General features: G+C 44.1%; 2 protein-coding genes across 3 annotated transcripts in view; both read right to left on the bottom strand.

The window, feature by feature from the left end:
• Positions 1-450: 450 nt before the first annotated feature.
• LOC134453791 (kininogen-1-like) lies at positions 451-3,253 on the bottom strand. The gene is made up of 2 exons (XM_063204541.1): positions 2,611-3,253; positions 451-1,268 (listed from the first exon to the last, which is right to left on the bottom strand). The coding sequence occupies exon 2, from the start codon at positions 1,252-1,254 to the stop codon at positions 601-603; it is 654 nt and encodes a 217-aa protein (XP_063060611.1). The 5' UTR covers positions 1,255-1,268; positions 2,611-3,253; the 3' UTR covers positions 451-600.
• A 2,000-nt stretch (positions 3,254-5,253) lies between these two features.
• si:dkey-202l22.6 (up-regulator of cell proliferation) overlaps positions 5,254-26,748 on the bottom strand; it is a 34,957-nt gene continuing 13,462 nt past the window's right edge. The window contains exons 3-12 of one of the 2 annotated variants that reach the window (XM_063205884.1): positions 26,591-26,706; positions 25,721-25,853; positions 24,471-24,769; positions 22,765-22,898; positions 14,872-15,162; positions 9,573-12,186; positions 9,080-9,400; positions 7,682-7,987; positions 7,003-7,182; positions 5,254-5,766 (exon numbers count right to left, since the gene is read on the bottom strand). In XM_063205884.1, coding sequence (XP_063061954.1) covers positions 5,509-5,766; positions 7,003-7,182; positions 7,682-7,987; positions 9,080-9,400; positions 9,573-12,186; positions 14,872-15,162; positions 22,765-22,898; positions 24,471-24,769; positions 25,721-25,853; positions 26,591-26,706 — 4,652 coding nt within the window. In that variant the 3' untranslated portion in view covers positions 5,254-5,508. Of the gene's footprint in view, positions 5,767-7,002; positions 7,183-7,681; positions 7,988-9,079; positions 9,401-9,572; positions 12,187-14,871; positions 15,163-22,764; positions 22,899-24,470; positions 24,770-25,622; positions 25,697-25,720; positions 25,854-26,590; positions 26,707-26,748 lie in introns of those variants that run through there. The other variant, XM_063205885.1, reaches the window with a different exon arrangement.

The raw sequence follows: 26,748 nt of genomic DNA, 5'->3' as shown, positions 1-26,748 counted from the left end.
TGTTCAATCAAAGTAATTAGGAGGAATTCAGTAAGCAAATACTCACTAGCCTCTCACTAGCCTTGTGTGCGCCTCCTTTTTTCCATTATCTTGAGTGATTACTACTTTTTTGGGAGTGCACGCACCAAGCAATACACGGGTGTTAAGTGCAGGCGCAGACGCCGACCTTTGTTGGTCTTTTGTCATTTTCTAATATAATCATCACATGAGACCACTTTGCCTCCAAAAATTGGGGCCTCTTAAATTGAGACTGACTAAAAAACGTCATGAAAAAAATATCAAATTACATTGCAATACATATATTCATTAGTGAGTAGAAAAGTATTAACTATTATTATTATTATTATTATTATTATTATTATTTAATTATCCGAGGGGCCTCCTGACCAGTAAGAGCCTCCAAAACACGCACACACAGGCGATCGATCACTCGTGAAAAAGAACACTGAATTACATTACAAAACATATATTTATTTATTAGCAAGTAGTTTATCATGAATTATAATCATTATTGAATTATGAGGGGGGCCTCCTATCTAGTTTAGCCTAGGGCCTCCAACACCTGCGCAAACGCAGATCCTCAGTCGAGCGGTTGATCCATCACTCCAGGCTGCTGCCGCTGCAGCTGTCCACAGAGGAGGGCCGTCCCCCCATGAGGAGGCTGGTCTGGGGGGAGAGGCCCGGCAGGTGGGGGGTGGAGCTGGAGCTGGGGATGGGGGTGTAACTGGTGGTCCGCTGGGTGGAGCTCTGGGTGTGGCTGTGACCGTGGGCCTGGCTGTGACCATGTGTGCGCCCGTAACCGTGTGTGTGGCCGTGACCGTATGTCTCTGCGTGACCATGAGTCTTGCGGGCGCTGCTCCCTGCACCCCCCCCGGCATGTCTCCTGGTCCTCCTGGAGGGGACCCCCCAGGGGGAGGAGGTGGTGGGGGGGGGCATGTGGGGCAGCTTGAGGTGCGCTGCGTTGGGGGGGCCACAAGGGTGGTGGTGGTGGTGGTGGCCCTGGGTGGCGACGGAGCCGGACGCGGAGGTCTCGATGATGGCGCCGCGATCCCGATCCCGATCCCGATCCTTATCCCGCCTTGCCGACCGCAGGATGCGGGGCAGCGCGGACGGTACGCGCTTGTTGCTGCGCGACGGGGCCCCCTGGTGGTGGTGGTGGTATTGGGTATTGCTGGGTGGGTGGTTATTATTGGCTCCGCCCTCCTTCTGATTGTTGCGTAGCAGCAGCGGCAGAGACGTCTTCTTCCTCTTCATGCTCCCGTCACTTCCTGTTATGTGGGACAACATGTTTTTAGTGCCAGACATTGGGTGCATCCCAATATGTGACCTTGCCTCCTCCACTTGCCTCCTCCACTTGCTTCTCGTCATGATGACATCACTGACAACAGCATTATATTTCAATATCTTGCAAAAGCTCAATTGTAAAGTCTTTTTCTCATTTGCAATTGGGATGGTGAATGAAAAACAGTCCCTCAAAAGTTGTTGTGGCGAGGCTGACAGCTGAGAAACTTTATCGTTTTCTCCACGGAGGAGGGGCCAGGAGGCGGGACGAGGAGACAAGCACAAGTGGAGGAGGCAAGGACACATATTGGGATGCACCCATTGTTTACAGGGGCAGTTTCACAAAAGGTCTTCTGTTTTGTTTCGTTTTGTTGTTGTTGTTGTTGTTGTGTGTGTAGAAGATAGGGGCATACTAAAAAGCTGGTTCAGGAGTAAAATGAGGACTCCAGGCTCTTCTATTAGATGATTTACCTCTTAACTTAACCTGGTTTACTCCTGAACCAGGCTCTTCTATTAGGTGATTTACCTCTTAAATTAACCTGGTTTAATACCGAAGCAGCTCCTCAGTTAGTATAGGCCAGAGGAGTGCAGCACTACTTAGCCAAAAAATGATGTGGTGGCATTACTAAATAGCAGTGTTGCGCTTTTTTTAACACACTGAAAAAGAAACACAGAAACACTTCATGGATAAAATGCACAATACAATGGGCGCAAGCAGGCAGTGTAACAGATCCACAAACTGTTCTGTTGCTTATCTCTGTGCAGCAATGGGCTGTTGGCGGATTGGGCAATTGGGGCAATTTATCTCAGTAGCCTGTGTATAATTTAATGACAGCCTGTATAACTTATATGTAGTTAAATGGTATGTAATAGTAGGCTTACTTTTTAAACCACTCTACAGCTTAAGGCAGGTTTTACACATTCTTTTTCTTTACATCTTTTCGATCCTTCATGCTAAATTGTGTGTGTTCATTTGTGATAACATTTTATTCAACTGAAATATAAACAACGTTATGGCAACTAACCTCCAACCTAAACTGTAGTTCAGCCAAATTGGTTGAATTCGTTATAAGTATATTCTACATTTACAGTCAAATAAATATTCTAAAAAATGAACCTAAATATAAGCAGCTTGTTAAAGACAGCGCGTTGCTGGATGCCTTGCGCCGCGCGCAACAAGTGAATAACAAGCTGAACTATGACACGTCTTCCCGTGGGAGTAATAACGCAACGCCCTGGCAGCAAGGCCTTAAATTAATGTTGAAAATGTTCCTGCATGGCGAGACCATTAACATGAAGTCACATAGCGATAAATATCTTCGCACTAACCTTCATGATGCTATCGGAACATGTTGACATTCTGCAGAAGTCTAGCAGGTTTCTGGACGCGCTGCTGATGACTGAGTCATGGAATTCTGATAACGCGCCCTGAGTTATGAGATCAGAAAGTTCTAGAACCATGATTGGAATCGTGCACATGATTCGCCCTTCCACCAGGGAATATGAACGCAGAGACGGTCTTTTGGGAGAGGTTATGACTAAGATGATGAAACCACCTGTCCATTCCAATAGCATAAAAAGGTGTTAGTGGGAATTACTTTGATTAAACTAAATTGTGGGTCCAGTGATTGCTTTTCAACGTGCTCTGCATTATGCAAATACAGTCAGTTTCTTGACGTGATCAGGAATTATGACTGCACGCTCAAGCTCTTTGGCAGACTCACAGCTATAATTTCCCTTGTGCCATGGCCGCCAATAAAGGCTGGTGATTATGTTTTGAATAAAACTGAGGAACTGCAGATGGTTCAGAGTTGCGCCCAGAAAGTCAAGTCTGGGGATGGGGGAGACTACTTAAGTCGCTTACTTGCATCAACTTTGGGAGTTTGATGGACTCCTGGAAGCGTGATCTCCAAAATAAGGCGATGCGCTTCCCCTCCACGGCCTCGTAATAATAACAACTGGACAAACCTGCCCCCTTGTGGCAACAAAAATGAAAGAAAGTAGTCTTCTTGAACGCGACTGCGTTTCGATAGGCTGGATTGATTGATCTTGATTGGTTACATCAAATCGGTTTCTTTTCTTGATAGTTGTCCCTTCATAGAGAATGAGGTGGTCTCTAGTACATTTGATTGTAGGCTATCCATCTCAATAATAATATCCATCTCAATAATACATTGTGTGTTTGCTCAGATTGTCCATGTAGGCTATTTCCCAAGTCTCTTAATATTGTTATTATTATTTAATCATTATAAAGACACGAGTCATTGTCAATAACACAGCACTACGTTATCAGGCAGACATTTGCCAATAAGGAAAAAAACAAAGGAAATACGCCCTCCGCGCTTCTGATTTGACAATCCGTGTGGCACCAGATTCTTTTTCCTTTTGCATGTGCCAATAAGGCTTTGTATCCATGGTATTTGGCAATAAAGCTTTGTATCCATGGCATGTGTTACTGTGCTCATAGAGAGATAGGCATATGTGTTTATGTGGTCACTTGGTATGGTATGTCCATATATAGGCCTATGCTCACGTGATCTTTTGGTGTGTGTGTGTGTGTGTGTGTGTGTGTGTGTGTGTGTGTGTGTGTGTGTGTGTGTGTGTGTGTGTGTGTGTGTGTGTGTGTGTGTGTGTGTGAGAAAGAGAGAGAGAGAGATAACAGAACAGTCACGTTACCAGTTTCTTGTCCTTTACTTCAGTTGTCACTAAGCATTACAAAATATGTTTTTTTTCTCCCTTCAAAAAGTCACAAGAATTACAAATAAAATGTATCACCCATCACAAAACATGATCTTGAAGATCTGCCAGAGAATGCGGGCTAGTAGAATCGTAATCACGTTAAGAATCACTTAGCAATGAGGCAATACGTTACAACTGACATGAGGAGAGGAGATTGCACAAAAAAACAAATATAAAGTTATTTGAGTTATTCAATTCCTAACGTTTCTGAACTGTCAAAACATGTCAAGTGAAAGATCAACCTTTTACATGTCTGAAGCTAAAGAAACTTTAAGAAACTTTAAGAAACTTTCAGATATAAGGCATATCACAAAGGCAGATATAAGGTACATGTATATCACAATGTTGGAGTGGTGACCTGGCAGTGTTCCAATTCACCCTGTAGTGTGTGCAGTTTACATTACATTACATTACATTAGTATTTAGCAGACGCCTTTGTTCAAAGCAACTTACAAGGAGCAATTCAAACAAGAACAAGAAAAAAGTAAACAAAAGACCTCAAGGTGCAGTGTACAGTTGCAACACTGACAACATTGTCAAACACAAGGTAATAGAAGCAACATTAAATAATAGGAAGGTAACAAGGCAAATTGGATAATAAGCAAGACATCTAGGCGCAGTGTACAGTTGCAACACTGGCAACAATGTCCAACACAGTGATCTAGAAAAATAAGTAAAGGAGTTTACATTTACAGGTTTATTGATCAGGAAAGACATTGCATTATATTCTATTATCTTCTGGTCCATTCTATTCTAATCAGCGGTGCATCTCTCTATGCTGATGTCATTGCTAAGTTAGCAGCTAACTTGGTTGCTATGCGATTCCCCATTGACAACCTGCTACAGTAAGGTACTAACTGGTTAGCCACAGCACTTTGGAGAAATGACTTCCTGATCAGTTCTACAGGTATCCTGTCCTCTCCTAGTCTATTCTATTCTAAGTCTAATTCTATTCTATTCTATTCTGTTCTATTCTATTCTATTCTATTCTATTCTATTCTATTCTATTCTATTCTATTCTATTCTATTCTATTCTTTTCTATTCTGGTCTATTCTACTCTATTCTATTCTGTTCTATTCTGTTCTATTCTATTCTATTCTATTCTATTCTATTCTATTCTATTCTATTCTATTCTATTCTATTCTATTCTATTCTTTTCTATTCTGGTCTATTCTACTCTATTCTATTCTGTTCTGTTCTGTTCTATTCTATTCTATTCTATTCTATTCCTTTTACAGTATGTTACTCTATTCTTCTGTCTCCTGTCTCCTATGACTAGAAAGCCTGCAGTGTAATGTAATATTCTGCTGTCTCCTGTCCCCTATGAGTAGAAAGCCTGTCTCAGGCTGGGTAGTGTAATGTTATATTCTCCTGTCTCCTATGATTAGAAAGTCTGTAGTGTAATGTAATATTCTGCTGTCTCCTCTCCTATGAGTAGAAAGCTACTCTACTCAACTCTATTCTATTTTACCCTATTCTGCTGTCCCCTATGAGTAGAAAGCCTGTCTCAGGCTGGCCAGCGCGTCCTCCTTGGTGACGCTGCTCCAGTGCGCGGGGACGTCGGCGGGGTCCCGCTGGTAGGTCTGTGCGAAGCGGCCATTGAAGCGGGTCAGCACATAGACCCAGTAGGGGCTGATGGCCTCGGCCACCTTGATGTACCAGCTGGGGTAGACGGTGTGGTAGTCCTTATAGGGCACCGAGGCCTCCGCCGTGTCCTTATTCAGGAACAGGTTGTCACCCCCAACCTGAGAGATGAGATGAGATGGAACAATTTCAATTCAATTCAGTTATTTTATTTCAGACCCAGGAGGGGGATCCATAACACATAGTACTATAAAAACATCACAACATAGTAAAAAGAAAAAACCCAGAAGAACAGTAGCCTCGTAGTGCAGACGGGGTTGCCGGTGGGCCTATTCAGTATTTGCTGAAAATACTCAACTACATCATAACAACATTGCTATGACAGTGCAGAGAGCCTTAAGTAACAGATTAACCCCTTAAGACACGGCTTTATACATTTGTTGTTACTAGTACGGTAATGACCAAGTCGTGGTGCATTACTAAAGGGCCTGTGTTGTGTCATAGTATTGTAGTGCTATGGTAGTTACATTTCAATGACTATTACAGCGTGCCACTGAAGGTACGGCGCGCATTAAGGGGCTACGACATAGAGATTACAATTTTGGTGACAGTAATGTTATAACATAGGTGCAGTGCAAAGGGGTTAAGATAGAAGAACAAAACAAAATAGTAAAAAACACAGATATTGCATAGCTCACTATCCCAAATACAAGCATGTTCGCCATTGACTCTTACAGTCTTACAGAGCTACGTCCAGGGCTAGCTAACGCAGCAATTAGGTCGTTATGTGACTCAGATAGCCTGCACATGAATCTACACATCAAATTATGCAGCACAGCTGCGCAAGTAGGTACCCCAGCAGCACTGACAAACATTTGACTTGCACTAGACCTTCTTGGGATTCTCAGCAGCTGTCATTGTACGCCACCATAAGTTTCCTAATGCTGCCTTGTTTGTAGTGGCACCACAGGTGTGCAGTGTACATTGGTGTACAATACGCTTTATGACTGTAATTATATATTTTGCATATTTCTTAAAGGCTTTTAATATATGCTGTTCCTGTGTTAAATCAATAAACTTTCAAACTTTCAAACCTCCTATATTATTATAACATATTATCTATATTTTGTATTTATTATATTATAATTGCTCATTTCTTTGTCCTTGTAAGTCGCTTTGGTCAAAGGCGTCTGCTAAATGCTATGTAATATAATATAATGTAATGTAATGTAAAATGTAACTTTGTATTTTTCTTAAATGCTATTAATATATGCTGTTTCTGTGTTAAATGAAATGAATACATTTCCAAACCTCCTGTGAGTGTTATGTTGCATTTATCTTAAAAAATGCAATCAAATTGTGTTAAATTAAATAAATAAACGTTTAAACTGTCTGACCTCCTGTGAGCAGGTGCTGTGTGAGAGGGATGAGGAGTTGGAGACCGAGTAGGAGAGCAGGCCTTTGGGCCGGTGCCATAGGCAGCTGTGCAGCGTGTGGTCCTTGTCCCCCTCGTCACACGGCGCCTTGCAGAAGGGACACTCCTCACCGCAGCCCTTCACACGGTCAAACAGCTCATCCTGAGGAAATTAAACAAGTAAAGTGAAATGGATTTATTTTCATAGTTATTTTCATCTGTTGTTCAAATATATTTATTTATACAGTGTTTTTCACAGATAGGGTAGACACACCATGTGCTTTACAGCTTGTTTACTCTTTACTGCCCTACAAAGGCAAAGTGCAGTAACTACATATTTTGTCAAAAATTAATTTAGATGGAAAATGGTCTTCATAACACCTCCTTTATCTTGCTGCAAAGCCTTATGGTCCAAATATGTCCCGTTTTAATGTCAGTGTAGTTGCTGCAATTTGTATGTGTATGGCAGTATAGTAAAATGTATGTATACACACACACACCCACACAGACACACAACACACACACACACACACACACACACACACACACACACACACACACACACACACACACACACCCACCCACACACACACACACACACACACACACACCCACACACACACCCACACACACACACACACACACACACACACACACACTACCTGCAGCCGGTACAGCAGGTCTGGCGTGATGTCCACTTTGTCGCGTGTCTGCCGCAGCTCCACGTCCATCTCCTGACTCAGCTCTTCGGTGGCGTCCCGCAGGTTGGCGATGAAGATCTCGCGGTGCGTATTGATGTCGAAGAGCGGGCCCACCAGCGCCTCCTGGGGGACGGTGACTCCTCCTGCGCCCGTGGTCAGGCTGTGGCAAATGGAGGCCAGAAGCTGTCGCAGGTTGCTCTGCTCCCTGCCGCTATCATCGCCGGCCGCCTCCTGCACCGACTTGTCGATCTTCTGGAAGATTTCGTCCTGAATGAACGAATGAATAGTGATAATTAATTAATTAGTTTCGTTTTCTTCTCTTTTCTCTACTCTTGAGCACACCATTTATAATGGTGTGACTTAACAGGTTAAAACCATCTAAGCTAGTAATCATCTTAATATTACCTTCCGAAGATTTCGTCCTGAATGAACGAATGAATAGTGATAATTAATTAATTATCAACTACTATAACACAATATAGTTTTGTTTTCTTCGATTTTCTGTACTCTTTAGCACACAATTTATAACGTGTGTCTAAGCTATTAATCATCGTAGCCTCTTACTGCAGATGGGGTCGTCGGCAGGCTTATTCACTATTTGCTGAAAATACTTAACTACATCATAACAGCATCGCTATGACATTACAGAGAGCCGTAAGTAACATATTAAGACATAGCCATTACAATTTTGGTGACAGTAAGGTTATAACATAGGCTCTGCGCAAAGGGGTTAATCATCTACTATAACACAATTTAGTTTTGTTTTCCTCTCTTATCTCTTCTCTTTAGCACTTTAGCACTTTAGTATTTATAATGGTGTGTCTTAACGGGTTAAAACCATCTGGTTCTCAACCTTTTTTGGACAAATGCCCCCAACACCTCATCCTAAGCCTCCCAACGCCCCCTTGACCTCATCATAAGCCTGCCAACGCCCCCCTTAGTATTAAAAAAATAAAATGGACTAATGCCCCCAATGACAACTAAGCACCGCCCCCTCTCAACTGTATCCTTCTCAACGCCCCCCTAGGGCTCCCCAACGCCCCCTGGGGGGCTGTAGTACCCCCGTTGAGAAACACTAATCTATGATATTAATCATCTTAATACTGCAGATGGGGTCGCCGGCGGGCCTATTCACTATTTGCTGAAAATACTCAACTACATCTTAACAACATTGCTATGACATTAACAGGAGCAGATTGAGACACAGCCATTACAATTTTGATGACAGTAAGGTTATAACATAGGCTCATAGTTTCTTTTTCCTCTCTTTTTTTCTACTCTTTAGGAAAAAAATGTGTGTATGGTGTGTCTTAAAGGGGTTAAAACCATCTAAGCTAGTAGTAATCATCTTAATGTTACCTTGCGCTGGTCGCGTCCGTCGTCCACCATGACGGTTCCGGAGAAGTAGCCAATCAGCTGGTCGTGGATCTTCTTGCGGCTGTAGGTCTCGCCGGATTGGAGGAACTCGTAGAAGCTCTCGAAGCTATCCTCCGCCAGCAGGTCCCTGAGGACGTGGTAATGGAAGTCTCTGGGTCCGTTGAACCTCTGGCCGTCCTTCTTCAAGATGTCGTCCAAGATGGCCGCCCCCAGGGAGTTCTGGATGTAGCCCTGCACGGCGGGCTTCAGGCACAGGTTGGTGAAGGTGCGCGCCGCCTTCTGACACTGGTCCCTCTTGCGGAACTGGTAATAAATTTAGTAAGTAACTTTTATTTATAAAGCACATTTAAAAACGGTACAAAACTGACCAAAGTGCTGTACAGTGAAGGCTAGAGAGAAATCAAATAGATAAATAAACAAAGCACATTAGTTAACACATTAGTTAGTTAAAAATAATAAATAAATAAATACATACATGGTACATGAAGTCAAGCATGTACTTCTCCTTGTTGTCGTGCAGAAACTTCTCCTTGGAGTTCATCTGTCGGATCAGCTTGTTCTGAAGCTCCAGAAAAGCCAGGGCGGCTTTGTTGCAGATGAAGACTTTGAGGTCGATCTCGAACTGGGAGTTGGCGTTGAAGTCTTTCATGTGCAGGCCCTTGTCGACGACCTCGAGGAGCTCGGTTGCATATTTGTCTTTGTAGGTCTCCTTTCTCTTCACTTTTTCTTCGACGTTGAGGCCGCACTGATTGATCATTTTGGCGGCGAACTTCGGCGCTTCTTCTTTGTCGTTGGACAGAGTCCTCTTCACCTTGCTGCGGAAGCCAAAGTGATCGTTTCGCACTTCGAAGTCAGGGAGGCCTGGGTTGCCGATGTATTCGAGTTTGTCAATGTATTTCTGCAAGACCCGAATCCTGAGATTACTGCGCAACTCTTGCTTCACTTTTGCAACAATGTCTTGGGACTCCACTGCCTTCTGTTCCAGGTTGGTTGGTATTTCGTTCCAAACGCTGGCAAACTCTGATTCCAGCCTGCTGTCCAGTATGCACGTGTCGTTCTCTCGGCTATCATTTAAAAGTGCTCGCATCTTCACCTCAAGTGCTGCCTCAATGGCCGTTTGCAGTGCCTTAATCCTGGCAGACAGGTCGTACACATCTGTGGCAGACTCGAGCGTCTTGTTGAGCTCGGTGGTCGTCTGACTACCGTAGGTGTTGACACTGCTTCTGAAGCTGGCTTTGTAATTGCTGACGAGCTGGAAGTCGATATCGTCTCTCCTGAAATGTTCCTCCAGGCTCGCCTGTATCCTCTCGCTCTGCGTCTTCGTCTCCCTCTCCGTCTCGTCCTCCAGCGTCCTTAGGATGTCCTCCGAGTTGCGCCGCTGTTTCCGCATGTCTGAGATGCGGTCGTCCACTCCTCCCAGGAAGCCCTGCATGTGGCTCTCCATCTTCTGCTCTCCGGCGATCATCTTGTCGCACACGCCGCTGAAGGTGTCCGCCACGCCGGTGTCGCCGTCGAAGGGAAGCGGGAACGAGCCGTGCTTGATGGCCTCCCACAGCTGGTGGATGGACTCCATGAACTGCGGCAGCCGGGTCACCTGGCTCCGGGCGCACTTCTGCGTGGTGGCAAACAGCAGGTTCTTGATTTCCAGAGCGACCTTGGTGCACTCTGGGCTGAGGGGAGAGTAGAGAATGCTGTTGTTCCAGGGACCCAATAGGCAGGGGCTGCTGCTGCTACTTGGTGTGAAAGAGTCCTCACTCGTTTTGTCTACGGACAACACCTGGACGACCCGACTCATGTGCAAGGCCAAGGCCTTGGTGTCGGGCCCTTCGTCCTGGCTCATGATTTGGCAGACAGGCATCTTCTCCAGCTCTTTGTTGCGGAGGAGGGCGCTCACGGCCACCTGGCGCGTGTCTCGCATCTCTGCCTCGTTCTCGGCCTTCAGATTCAGCAGCAGGATATCGCAGAGCCCCGTGACGAAGGTGGCCAACTCGTGATCGTGAATCGTGTTCTGCGCTGCTTCCGACGGCAGGCCCGGGTGGTTCAAACCTTCCGTGTTGACGACGAGCAGCATCTCGCACTCCATCTCCCACCTCAGCGACTCTGGCAGGGTGACCAGCAGCACGTACGCCCCCTTGGCGTGCCGGGGGCTGCCCTTCAGGAAGCTGGCCCCCAACAGCGTGGTGAGCACTTCTGCGTTCTTGGCGTTGTGCAGGCCCAAGGCAGTGATCACCTTCGTCCTCAAGTTCAGCAGCACCTTCTTCTGCAGCTCGATCAGGACTCTGTTTATCCAGTTGATGGGCACGCAGGACGCGTCGCCGTCGTAGATCTCCAGCGGGACGCCATGCATGAGCAGCTCGGCGCCGAGGTTCGGCAGGCGAATCACGTACGAGTCGGTGCTCTTACTATGGTAACACAGCTCGTACATCAGGCCCATCTCTCGCAGGAAGTGCTCCAGGCCCAGGAAGACGCCGTCTTCGGACGGCTGCTCGACGACGACCTGCTGCGCGATTGCGGCGGCCGGCGGGGAGACCGTGTCCCACTGCGTGGCGTCCAGTCTCGCCTTCATCCAGTTGAGGAAGTAGGCCCGCTTGACGCCGTGCATGGTCGTCAGGGCGTCTATGAAAGCCCTCATCGAGGGCGTCACCACGTGCTTCTTGGTCTCCTCCAGGATGCCGTTCTCCTCGGCTTTCAGGCGCTCGCGGTTAAAATGGCCGCCGCCGTCCTCTCGGCACTGCTCCTTGTAGAGGACGGCCAGGCGCTTCCACGGCTTGTCCTGAAGGGGCAGCTGGTCCCTCTTGAACTGCGCCGGGTCGTCCTCCATCCCCCGCAGCACCTCCTCGGACTCCTGATACGCCTTGTGGCAGAAGTCGTCCTCGTCCAGGTTGTAGCAGAGGTCGCTCCCGATGCCCGCCAGGTCGACCAGGTTGACGCCGTGCAAGTGAGGGATGACGCGGTCGAGCGCCTCGATCAGGTGGACGGCGATCTCCTCCTCCTCGCCTCGGCACTCCGACACCACCATCCCCGCCTCCAGCTCCAGCTCCTTCACGGCCTTACGCAGCAGCCTGTTGTGCGTCTCCCTCTCGCCGTCCCTGTAGACATTACATTACATTACATTACATTACATTACACTACGTCCCTGTAGACATTACATTGCATTACATTACATTACACTACGTCCCTGTAGACATTACATTGCATTTTGGGAGGCGTTTACAAAAGCAAAGAGAAATCCGATGAGTGCTTCTTTATTTTTATTCTTTTTTTTTTGATTAGAGTCAATTCATTGATGAAGTTAAGCATCCAGTGTAGAGCATTAGACTACAATGTTGTGCACACTTCCTGATCCTTCCTTCTATGTAATGTGATGTAAAAATGTAATGTCATGTCATGTCATGTCATGTAAAAGTGTAATGTAACTACCTGTAGGTATGTGAGGTGTTCACGAGCACCATGTGGCAGGCCATGCTCTTAGCTCTGTTTTTTACCCATTTTCCCCACCTGCTAAATGTAATGTAATGTAATCTAAACATGTAATGTAATGTAATGTAATGTAATGTAATGTAATAATGTAGTGTAACTACCTGTAGATATGTGAGGTGTCGATGAGCACCATGTGGCATAATGTAGAAATGTAATGTAATGTAATCTAAAAATGTAATGTAATGTAATGTAATAATGTAGTGTAACTACCTGTAGATATGTGAGGTGTCGATGAGCACCATGTGGCATGCCATGCTACAGGCCAGCTGTGTGTTTGTGTGTTGTAATGTAATGTAATGTCATGTAATGTAATCTAATGTAATGTAACGTCATGTCATGTAATGTAATGTAATGTAATGTAATGTAATGTAACTACCTGTAGATGTGTGAGGTGTCCACGAGCACCATGTGGCACGCCATGCTCTTAGCTGTGTATTTTACCCATTTTCCGCATCTGCTAAATGTAATGTAATCTAATCTAAACATGTAATGTAATGTAATGCAAAAATTTAATGTAATGTTATGTAATGTAGCTACCTGTAGATGTGTGAGGTGTCCACCAGCACCATGTGGCATAATGTAGAAATGTAATGTAATCTAATCTAAACATGTAATGTAATGTAAAAATGTAATGTAATGTCATGTAGTGTAAAAATGTCATGTAATGTAATTTAAAAGTTTAATGTAATCACCTGTAGATGTGTGAGGTGTCCACGAGCACCATGTGGCATGCCATGCTCTTAGCTGTGTTTGTGTGTTGTAATGTAATGTAATATAATGTAATGTAATAATGTAATATAATCACCTATACATGTGTGAGGTGTCCACCAGCACCATGTGGCATGCCATGCTCTTAGTTGTAGATATGTAATATAATGTAATAATGTAATATAATCACCTGTACATGTGTGAGGTGTCTACGAGCACCATGTGGCATGCCATGCTCTTAGCTGTAGATATGTAATATAATGTAATACTGTAATATAATCACCTGTAGATATGTGAGGTGTCTACGAGCACCATGTGGCATGCCATGCTCTTAGCTGTGTGTTTGTGTGTTGTAATGTAATGTAATGTAATGTAATGTACTAATGTAATGTAACTACCTGTAGATATGTGAGGTGTCCAGGAGCACCAAGTGGCGTAATGTAGAAATGTAATCTCAGGTCATGCTCTTAGCTGTGTGTATTTTCTTCTAAATGTAATGTAATGTAATAATGTAATATAATCACCTGTACATGTGTGAGGTGTCTACGAGCACCATGTGGCATGCCATGCTCTTAGCTGTAGATATGTAATATAATGTAATAATGTAATATAATCACTTGTACATGTGTGAGGTGTCTACGAGCACCATGTGGCATGCCATGCTCTTAGCTGTAGATATGTAATATAATGTAATAATGTAATATAATCACTTGTACATGTGTGAGGTGTCTACGAGCACCATGTGGCATGCCATGCTCTTAGCTGTAGATATGTAATATAATGTAATAATGTAATATAATCACCTGTAGATATGTGAGGTGTCCACCAGCACCATGTGGCATGCCATGCTCTTCGCTGTAGATATGTAATGTAATGTAATAATGTAATATAATCACCTGTAGATGTGTGAGGTGTCCACGAGCACCATGTGGCATGCCATGCTCTTAGCTGTAGATATGTAATATAATGTAATAATGTAATATAATCACCTGTACATGTGTGAGGTGTCTACGAGCACCATGTGGCATGCCATGCTCTTAGCTGTAGATATGTAATATAATGTAATAATGTAATATAATCACCTGTAGATATGTGAGGTGTCCACCAGCACCATGTGGCATGCCATGCTCTTAGCTGTAGATATGTAATATAATGTAATAATGTAATATAATCACCTGTACATGTGTGAGGTGTCTACGAGCACCATGTGGCATGCCATGCTCTTAGCTGTAGATATGTAATATAATGTAATAATGTAATATAATCACCTGTAGATGTGTGAGGTGTCCACGAGCACCATGTGGCAGGCCATGCTCTTAGCTGCTAAATGTAATGTAATGTAATCTAAACATGTAATGTATGTAATGTAATGTAATGTAAAAATGTAATGTAATGTAATGTAATAATGTAATGTAGCTTAATGTAGATGTGTAATGTAATGTAATGTAATGTAATGTAATGTAATGTAATGTAATGTCATGTAATGTAACTACCTGTAGATATGTGAGGTGTCCACCAGCACCATGTGGCAGGCCATGCTCTTAGCTGTAGATATGTAATATAATGTAATAATGTAATATAATCACCTGTATATATGTGAGGTGTCTACGAGCACCATGTGGCATGCCATGCTCCTCCAGTAGGTCAGCTTCTCCAGGTCGGCCTCCTCCAGCTTCTCGAAGAACACCACCAGGATTCCGGAACCGCGGCTCAGGAGGCTCATGGGTCGGTCGCACGCGGCGGCGTCTCCGCGGAGATTGGCCAGCAGCAGCGGGCGAGAGAAGGTGTCGCCGTTGGGGTCGCCTAAGGGCAGGTTCCAGCCCACCTCCACCATGCCCTCAGAGATGCTGCGCGCCAGGTGCCCACCCTCCATGTCCCTGTGGACCAAGAAGAAGCCAGTTAAGAAATTAAAAATAAATTGATTTATTCATATTTGTGTGTGTTTTGACTCATTTTCCCCCAGATAACCTGACATCTTCTAAATGTAATGTAATGTAATGTAATGTAATTTTAAAATGTAATGTAACTACGCGCCAGGTGCCCACCCTCCATGTCCCTGTGGACACATCACGAATATTCACTCACTATGCTAGCTAGGCAATATACAGTAGGCATCACCAACGTGGTGCCCGTAGGCGCCATGTAGCCCTCCAGGAGCAACTGTGGTGCCCACTGAGGATGTTAAAAAATAGTGACTATGAGGAGGTCACGTGACCAACAACCGTGATGGACGCGGAAGACTAGAGCTCCTCACAATCCTCCACATTTTCGTTAATATAACAGGTCTTTTTGTTACATTTGCGGTCTAAAGTGTTTAACTATCGCCAGAGTCAGTGAAAATGCAGCGATCAGCGAGAAAACCGGCGACTGTATCGTCAAAATTAGCAGCAGAGAAGGACAGGGCCACGAACGCAGCTAACGACAACGCGGAGCTAAACATGGAAGACATCATTGCTCAAGTCCTGCAGCAACAACAGAGCACGCTCGAAGCTGTGGTCCAAAATGCAGTGAAAGGAGCACTGCAAGAAATCAACACCTCTTTGCAATATATCAGGACTGAACTCGAAAGACAGGACACCACTGTGCAAGATCTTAAGCAAAAAGTGGATGACACCAAAAGAAAAAATAGGGAAATTAGCAAGTCTGTCAAAGCCTGTGTTAGCGACCAGAAAGAACTGGAGCAAAAGTTAGCTGAGCTGGAGGACCGGTCTCGTCGCAACAATGTACGCATTACAGGGCTCGCGGAAGGTCGGGAGGCAAGCGATCCCATCGGATTCCTGCAAAGACAACTGCCCGTGTGGATACCCACTCTACGGGACAGACCCATCATTGAAATTGAGAGGGCTCATCGAATCTATGCGAAAGGAAAGGGGAAGAAACCGGGGTCCCGCACCATGATTTTCAAATGCCTGAGACACCAAGATCGCCAAGCAATCCTTAACGGGGCAAGACAGGCACAGAAAACCGGGCCAATTACGGACAATACAACAGCAACCGGGCCAATTACGGACAATACAACAACAACCATCCGATTCAAGGCAGACTACAGTGCGTAGGCTACACCATGCAGAGACGCCAACAGTTTATCGACGTACAAAGTAAGCTGCACGCGAAAGGGGTCCTAAACTTCCTCATCTATCCTGCCACGTTGAAAGTGACCCACAGAGGACAACAGCTACTATTCGAGACGGCCAACGAAGCTGGAGACTTCTGTGAAAACTTGGGCGAGGAGGTGTACGAGAGCGACATGGACACAGATGCTGAGCGACCCTGCCAGGATCACCAGCCGAGGGTGCGCGGACACCCAGAGGAGGAAGAGATGACCTCATCAGAGATGCTGCGACAGGACCAGACTGAATCCTCTCGACCAAGCTCACCTGTGAATGAGACTTGAACTATTGCGGTAAATTATTCCAAAGGATTATGTAAGTACAGCCGCGGCTCTTGCCTTCTGAACTGAATGGACAAAAGCGCAAGTGAACGACGATACTTTTTGGTTATGCTCTCCTGCCAAATGTCCTCACTCATTTCAGTTACTTCACATAGAGGGCTTTACACTGTTACTGTTGTTAAATAAGCCAACTTTTACCATTTAAAAAGACCGTTACCAGTTTGTTAAACATGTGGGGACCAAGACCTGTATTATTATTATTATTTCTCTGTGTTATGTGGGGGAGGGAGGGAGGGCTGGGAATAGCGTTACATGCGTTTAATGTGGCCACGTATCTTATTCTTTTGTGGGGGGTGTTGCGGTCTCGGGGGGAAAGGGGGATTTTTTATTTTATGTTTTTATCACACCATGCTCATTTTCGTAGCTATACAGTCTGAAAATAAAATTATTTTAGTAGATAAGTCAGGTAAAGTACATTTCAATTATGCAGCAACATTTTGAGAATGGCTGAAATTTCTGTAATGTCTATTAATATTAGAGGTCTCAATAGCCCAGTCAAAACGCCACAAATTTTTGGACTTTTTAAAAAGAAAGCGTGTAGACATTGCGCTCGTACAAGAAACACACCTATGCCAGAAAGATGTGAATCGCCTACAAAACAAACATTATAAATAAAGTAGCAGCCTCATCTAGCGACAACACCAAGACTAAGGGCTCTACTATCTTGATATCAAGGAAATGTGGCCTTAACATAGATAAATGTAGCAAAGACAACACTGGAAGGATATCTTATATTTGCACCACCATAGGAGAGAAGAAAATTGCGTTTGTCTCTGTATATGCACCAACCATAGTAGATGAAACTTTTTTTTCCCCAGGTTAACTAATGAACTGCTCGCACTCTCAGTAAGTGAATATTCCTTAATTGTTGGAGCCAGACATGAATGCAGTTTTGGATTTAGAACAAGATAGATCAGGGGCTACCCACACAAAAGCTCAACAACAAGTGTCAGAGATGTTTAAAACAACAATGGACAGTCTACACCTAATAGATATTTGGAGACTTCATAACCCTACTACTAAAGATTACACATTCTTTTCCACGCGTCACCTATCACATTCCCGTATTGATTACATGTTGTGCTCTACTGAATTACGACCAATGTTCCCGTCTATAGTTATGGAGCCAGCCATCTTATCTGATCAATAGCCCCAATAATATCAACCTTTAACTGTAATACTTCAGGGGGGAAATCTAGAAGATGGCAATTTAACACATCTCTTCTTCAGAATAAAGAATTTGACATTGAGTTTAGAGCAAAATTGACAGAATTTCTATTAATTAATACAGATTCAACCACAGACCCCTTATATGTATGGCAAGCTGCGAAAGGGTTCATTAGGGATTTTACATCCTCATTTTCAGCCCATCTAAAAAGACAAAGACAGGAAAGAATTAAAGAGTTGGAGGAACTGTGTCAATCTTTAGAGCACAAACTTAAAAGCAAATTCTCTAGGATAATTTATAATACTCTTGTAACAAATCGAGCAGAACTTAATGATTTATTGAGGAGGAGAGCTGAATTCTTAATGCATAGGGTAAGGCAAAACTATTATACCAATGGCAGTAAACCAAGCAGGCTACTTGCTCTCAAACTAAAACAGACTGAATCCAGGGCCACAATTAATAGCATATTTACAGAGAATGGCATTTCAACAAATTACCAGGACATTAATACCACCTTCAAGTCATTTTATTCAGAACTATACAGGTGCCCAACCAATTCCAACACAGCACAATGTCAAGAATTTCTTAAAAATGTGGAGCTGCCTTGTCTAAACCCAGATGAGGCTGAAGAACTAGGTCAACCAATCTCATTAGAGGAACTTAAAACTGCCTTAAAGCGTACTAAAAAGGGCAAAACCCCAGGTTTGGACGGAATCCCATCAGAATTATTGTTGCAGTATTTTGATATACTTGGACCTACCATCCTACAAGCTTTAACATCAGCTATGGAGAGAGGCACTTTTCTCAGTCAAACAAATACTGCACTAATATCAGTCTTACATAAAAAAGGCAAAGATCCAAAGCACTGTGCCAGTTACAGACCTATAAGTCTGCTGGGGACAGATGTTAAGCTGTTTTCCAAGGTGTTGGCACTACGCCTTGAACGTGTCATTGAGAAGTTAGTCCATCCCGACCAAACTGGCTTCATACCCAATCGCCATGCAGCAGACAATATACGCAGACTAATGCACATAATCCATGAAGCCAAAAATCTCACAACACCGGCAGCAGTTTTATCTTTGGACGCGTTCAAAGCATTTGACCGCTTATCGTGGAGCTATTTATGGCAAGTATTGGAGAAACTTGGCGTTGGGTCAAAATTCATTGACATGGTGCGCACCTTATATGCAAACCCAACCGCTATTGTTTCAACTAATGGCCTACACTCACTTCCCTTTTCTATCGAACGTGGCTCCAGACAGGGTTGCCCACTATCGCCCCTCCTATTCGCACTTTCTTTGGAACCGTTGGCCCAAGCTATAAGACAAAACAAAATCTGCAATTACCCAATTAAATCATGTGACAACTCAATATCTTTATTTGCGGATGATATCTTACTGTATATATCTAACCTTGAAGACTCCATACCTAAAATTCTACAAATATTCAGTGTATTTGGGTCAATCTCTGGATACAAAATCAATTGGGATAAATCTAATATGCTTTAAATTAAACAATATACCAGTTCATGGGCTTATCAATCATCCAATTCCAATACAAAGTAAAATCACTTACCTGGGTGTAACAATCCACACATCTATGAAGAAAATTGTACAAGACAACTATGAGACTGTGCTAAATAATGTGCAGAGAGATTTGAAAAACTGGGCTGCACTACCAGCATCTCTCAGAGCCAGGGTAGCAGTAGTTAAAATGAACATTCTGCCCCGTGTTAATTTTTTGAGTGCAATGATCCCTTTAGCACCTCCATTAAAATACTGGAAGAGACTTGACTCACTTATCAGGCAATACATATGGAACAATAGACAACCCAGACTTAAATTTTTAACATTGCAACGCACCACAAATAATGGAGGGTTAGCGCTCCCCAATTTTAAAGTATATCATCTGGCCTTTCAGCTACGTGCCCTTAAGATATGGTTGGACCCCTTAGCTACTGCTCCTTGGAAAGGTATAGAACAACAAATTATTCATCCTGTACGAATGGAGGACTTGGCCTTTGCATGTGCTAGCCTGAAAAAAATGTCTTTTAAGCTATGGTCCTATCATCACAAACACAATATCCAATTTTAGAGACGCAGAGAGACTTTTGTGCTACACTAATAAATGGCATAGGCATACACCTTTATGGCACAATTCACACTTAATGTCTGGTAATAAACCCTTTACGTGTAAAATGTGGACTGAGAGGGGTGTGTATACATTGGACCACATTGTTAATGAAAAAGGTTTATTGAGCTTTGAAGAAATTAAAACCAAATATGATATTCCCAAAACAACTTTCTACATGTATTTATGCATTAGATCAGCCCTGAAAAGTCAGGATATATCATGGGGAACTCCACTTGACACACACCCTATCTGGAAGTTGTTCTTTTACTTTCCAGTAAGGAGAGTAGCTTCTACTGTCTATAAGACAATGATGGAGGCAACTACAGGGGTACTTCCTGTAATTCAAATATGGGAACAAGACTTAAATATTGAAAATGACACGATTGACTGGGAAGCAGTGTGGGATAACATTTTTCATTGCTCTAAAAAACCCAAACCACCAACATATACATTTTAACATTTGCCATAGGACATATTGGACCCCTCAGAAAAGATTCAAAATAAAAGCCATTCCAAATCCTCACTGCACTTTCTGTAAACCAGAGCAAATCGGGACCTTTTTACACATGGTCTGGGAATGTGAAGAAGTACAAGAATTTTGGCACAAAATAGCAAAGACTATAGGTGACATAATAGGGCGTCCAATTCCTATAGACCCCATTGTCTGGTTACTGAATGATGACTCCAAACTCCAATTGTTTGAAAAGCAGAGGAAAATCTGGCTTGCGGGGTCAACAGCAGCCAAGAAAATGATAGTGCAGAGATGGTTGCCACCACACTCACTTTCTATGCACCAGTGGATGGCTTATTTCTTGGACATTGTTCTGCTTGAACTTTCTACAGCAAGGATCAACAAGGCAAAACAGAAAACCATAAACTTATGGAAAGACACGGCTCAGCAGATCTCTGATATGTTAAACTCTACTGACAAGGAACCAGATAATGCTTCGGACTAGAGATGGTGTGTTTATGTTTTATTTTATTTATTTTATTTTGGTTTGTTTTTTGTTTTATGTATGGATGTTTTTTCTTTCTCTCAGCAGACCGCGTGGTGGGGGGAGGGAGGTTATGGACAGATGTGAGGGTGGGGGGGGGGAATTCAGTTCTGTGTTCATATATCATTCAATGTGATCAAGGAAGCTATTACAAAATGATGTCAATACGCTGTACAGGAAGATTTTGTAAACAAAAAACACAAACCTATGCATGTAAGTGTTGAATATTTTGATTGATGTCAATAAAAAGTTGATCACAAAAAAAAAAAATAGTGACTATACAACAGTCACGGTTTAGTCATGGTTCATATTTTTCTTGTTTTATGAGATTATTTATTTATGAACTATAATGAATATTTATATATAACCTATAAGCAAATTATCATTCAATCATAGTTTAGTAGTAGTAGTAGTAGTAGCCTTTATTTGTCCCAGTATGGGCAATTGTTTTGCAATGGTGGTACACCTCTCACACCCGCACACACACACACACACGCACCCACATAAAACATTTAACAGACATAAATAACCGTTTAAAACGCATAAAAAGGTGGAGGGGTTAAGATAAAAGTGTAATCTAAAAGAAAGATCTACAGAGTAGGGCTTAGAGTAGCTAGACATACAACTCATGGCTATCTATGCTTCCTAGTGGAATTTAGCAGCTGAATAGCAGAGGGTAAAAATGAATTTTTATATCTATTTGTCCTAGCTAATGGGCATTTAAAACGGGAACCAGAAGGTAAAAACTGGAATTCCTTATGCAGGGGATGGGAGTAATTTTCTAAAATACATTCGGCCTTCCTTATTACCTGTTCCTCGTACAGCGCAGTCATGCTTTTCTGTTGAACACCAGTAATGTTGCTACAAACCTTAATAATCTTTGATATGGCATTCTTCTAGTTTGATTAGAGAACGATGTCAAAACATCGGTAGATGATTTTGAACAAACAAGTAGCCCTCGAGTAGCCCCTTGTAGCCCTCAGGCACCCCTTGGTAGCCCTCAGAATCAGAAAGGTTGGGGACCCCTGATATACAGTATACTAGGCAGGTGCCCACCCTCCATGTCACTGTGGATCAAGAAGACGCACTTATTTTTTTATTCACTTAGTATATATCATGGGCAGTCCAGATCTACTTTAATGATTAAGGACATGGACTCGGAGGGTTGTAGGTTCGAATCCCACCCTTCCACTCCTTAACACACTTCATGCCTGAGGGGCCCTTGAGCAAGGCACCTAACCCCATACTGCTCCATAGACTGTAACCAATACCCTGTAAATATCTGTAAGTCGCTTTGTATAAAAGCATCAGCAAAATGGAATGGAATTAGGACCTTGCAGACCTTGATTGGTACTTACTATGACGTAATTAGTGCCAGACATTACATTACACTTAGCTAACGCTTTTTATTGAAAGTGACTGAGTATTGTGGGGTAATGTGCCTTGCTCAATGAAGGTGTAGGATGAGATAAGGGTAGGATTTGAACCTGCAACCCTCTTTAACCATTTCTCCATGGCTACACTTCTTGAGTTATTCACAGTGTACTAGGTAGTTATGCACATTATATTCCGGTACTAGTAAGAGTAATATTCTGGTACTGGTATAGTTTAATTATGAACAAGACATTTGTGAGTACATGCCTAATAAATAATTGACTTTTGCTTAACACATGACTTACAAGTCGTTTATGCAAACATGTGGTAGTGGCTCAATAACGTGTGTGACACTGACCTGTGGACAAAGAAGGCACACTTCTTGCGCGGCCCGCTGAGCACGCGGTTTAGCACTCTGGACTTGGAGACGTTGAGCTCTCCGAGTCGCACACACGAGATCATGGCCATGCGGGACACCGCCATGTTCTTCACCTGGAACAGGGATGTAGAGAAACACAGTTGGGAAATGCTTTTATTACTTTACATTATACTTAGCTGACACTTTTATCCAAAGCGACTTACAGCTTACTTACAACTAAGTGCAGGGTATTGGTTACAGTCCCTGGAGCAGTGTGGGATTACAGTAGGTGTCTTGCTCAAGGACAGTTCAGCCATGAAGTGTGATAAGGAGAGGAAGAGTGGAATTAGAACCTGCAACCCTCTGATCTAGAGCCCATCTCCATAACCACTAGGCCATGGCTCCCCAATGCTTTGATCTATGGTCAAAGGCTTCAAGTAAAACCATTTCTGCCATATGCTCGTGTTAGCATAGCAAGGTAACTAATGCTGCTTTAGTTCTGAAGTAATTACACAGTCCGAAATCTTTGAGTTGAAATCTCCTGCCTTTAAAATACACAAACAAGTTTGTTTTCAACTCCCCTTGAACTTCAATAGTAAGTAAGTAAGTTTAATTTATAAAGCACATTTAAACAGCAGGAACTGACCAAAGTGCTGTACAGTGTCAGACTAAAATACTAAAATTAAGCAATACTAAGAATTTGATTAAAAACAAGACAAAGTCAGCAGTAAGAATAAAATACATAAGATACAAAAGGCCTTCACACAGTGAATAAGATAAAATTACATGGATAAAGAAAAATAAGTAAATACAAATAGGGGGGAAAAAACAGAAAAAAAGATGAAACTAGGGAGCAAAGGCCAATATGTAGAAATGAGTTTTAAGTCTGGATTTAAAAGTAGTGATTGTAGGAGCAGATCTGATGTCAGGGGGCAGAGTATTCCAAAGACGAGGAGCTGCCACAGCAAATGCACGGTCCCCCCTGGTTTTGAGGCGGGACCGGGGAACGTGGAGGAGACTTTTATGAGAATATGCAATATGAGAAGCTATGGAAGCCAATGGTTTATTTGGAACCTATTGAACTTCAATTTCAAGGCTGGATAAAACCAGGAAATCGGCCATGTTTGACCATACTGTATATGGACTTGGACACATTTTGAGGCCATTTCGTCACAGTGGGACCCAACGTACTGTAAATGTCTACACTCTTTTCTCTGAGCTTGGAAGTCCTGCAGGCTTGCTAGTTTGGAACCTTTTGAAGGCTGCATATAACTGGGAGATCACTTTGCCACCATTTTTCACAGTAGGACCCCACAGAAATGTCTACACTCTTATATATCCACAACTCTGACCTGGAAATCCAGTGGGATGGCCGATGATGACGAAGACGATGACGATGCCGAAGAGGCGGTGGCCGACTTATGGACATTTTTTTACAGTGGGACCCTACGGAAATATCTACACCACTCTGACCTTTTTGAGGGCCGACCAGAATGGAGCCGGTGTCGGTGCCCGCACCAGTTACGTTCGGCACTAAAGTGTGTATCCTCGAGCCGCCGGTGTTCATACCGGGCTCTGAACTCTTTCCGCATGTGACTGTGTCACCCGGATGAACCTGCTGACCTGCAGATCACTTTGCGACAATTTCTTTCACAGTGGGACCCTATACGGAAATGTCTTCACTCTTTTATATCCACAACTCTGACCTGGAAGTCCTGCAGGCTCGACGATGAAGCCGACGAAGATGACGACGCCGCAGACGAAGAGGCGGAGGCCCCCTTGTGGACGCCCATGGTGCCGCGGAAGGGCCACAGCAGGAGGGTGCCGTTGACGTCCGGCCAGACGGCAGGCAGCAGGAGGGGCACGGCGAAGCCGCTCTGCACCATGTGGTACGTGATCTCCTGCCGCAGGAAGCTGTTGGAGGACATGTACGCCCCCGTGATCAGGTCCAGGGGGTGCACCGCCGACCGCAGCTCGTCCCCGATACCCTCGTCCATGGTCGGGGCTTCACACACACACACACACACACACACACACACACACACACACACACACACACACACACACACACACACACACACACACACACACACACACACACGGACATACACACAAACACACACACACACACACACACACACACACACACACACACACACAGACAGACAAACACACACACACAATGTCAAATTACCATGTCAAATGCCCTGACATCCCCTTCCACCGCCCACTGCCTTGTGAGAACAAACACACAGAGAACACACATATATGCACACACAGACACACACACGCACACATAGTGTACATACACACACACACACATATATACCGGCCCGTACCTTCGCATGTGACGCTGGTGTAGTGTTGCTCAGGCATGGAGATGCAGCAGGACACACACACACACACACACACACACACACACACACACACACACACACACACACACACACACACACACACACACACACACACACATGGGCCTATACCTTCGCATGTGACGCTGGCGTAGTGTTGCTCGGGCATGGAGATGCAGCAGGGACACACACACACACACACACACACACACACAGACACAAACACACACACACACACACACACACACACACACACACACACACACACACACACACACACACACACACACATACACACACACACACACACACACACACACACACACACACACACACACACACACACACACACACACACACACACATATACATGTACCTTCGCATGTGACGCTGGCGTAGTGTTGTTCTGGCATGGAGATGCAGCAGGGGCACACACACACACACACACACACACACACACACACACACACACACACACACACACACACACACATATACATGTACCTTCGCAGGTGACGCTGGCGTAGTGTTGCTCTGGCATGGAGATGCAGCAGGGGCACACACACACACACACACACACACACACACACATATACATGTACCTTCGCAGGTGACGCTGGCGTAGTGTTGCTCTGGCATGGAGATGCAGCAGGGGCTGCGGGCGTCGGGGTGGTACAGCCAGAGGCGGCGCAGGAAGGACTGCAACAGGAAGTTGGGCGCCGCCGGGGTCTCGTCCTGCAATACAAGACAATATAACACAATACAAAATGTATTTATATAGCGCACTATCACAACATGCAGGAAGTTGGGCGCGGCGGGCGTCTCGTCCTGCAATACAAGACAATATAACACAATACAAAATGTATTTATATAGCGCACTATCACAACATGCAGGAAGTTGGGCGCCGCAGGCATCTCGTCCTGCAATACATCACAATACAACACAATACAAAATGTCTTTATATAGCGCACTATCACAACATGCAGGAAGTTGGGCGCCGCCGGCGTCTCGTCCTGCAATACAAGACAATATAACATGTCTTTATATAGCGCACTATCACAACATGCAGGAAGTTGGGCGCCGCCGGGGTCTCGTCCTGCAATACAAGACAATATAACACAATATAACATGTCTTTATATAGCGCACTATCACAACATGCAGGAAGTTGGGCGCGGCGGGCGTCTCGTCCTGCAATACATCACAATACAACATGTATTTATATAGCGCACTATCACAACATGCAGGAAGTTGGGCGCGGCGGGCGTCTCGTCCTGCAATACATCACAATACAACATGTATTTATATAGCGCACTATCAGTATCACAACCAGTGTTGCCAGATTGGGCGGGTGAAAATGGGAAAAATTGGCCATTTGGCGTTTTTTTTTTTTTTTTCAGCCGTTTTGGGCCCAACAGTACACTTACTGTATCTACCAATATACAGGAACGAGTGGTTTAACCGTACACATACCTCCAGGGTGAGGTTGGCGATGTGCAGCATGGAAGTCAGGTCCAGCGGGTCACGCAGGAAGTCACGCATGCCCAACATGAACATCACACTACCCAGAGCCTTGTTCTGGGCCACCACTGCAAACACACACACACACACACACACACACACACACACAC

Source organism: Engraulis encrasicolus, chromosome 8 (assembly GCF_034702125.1).
Source record: "Engraulis encrasicolus isolate BLACKSEA-1 chromosome 8, IST_EnEncr_1.0, whole genome shotgun sequence".
Classification (NCBI taxonomy): Eukaryota; Metazoa; Chordata; class Actinopteri; order Clupeiformes; family Engraulidae; genus Engraulis; species Engraulis encrasicolus.
Note: the sequence above shows the minus strand (reverse complement) of the source record. Positions and strands in the feature narration are given on the sequence as shown.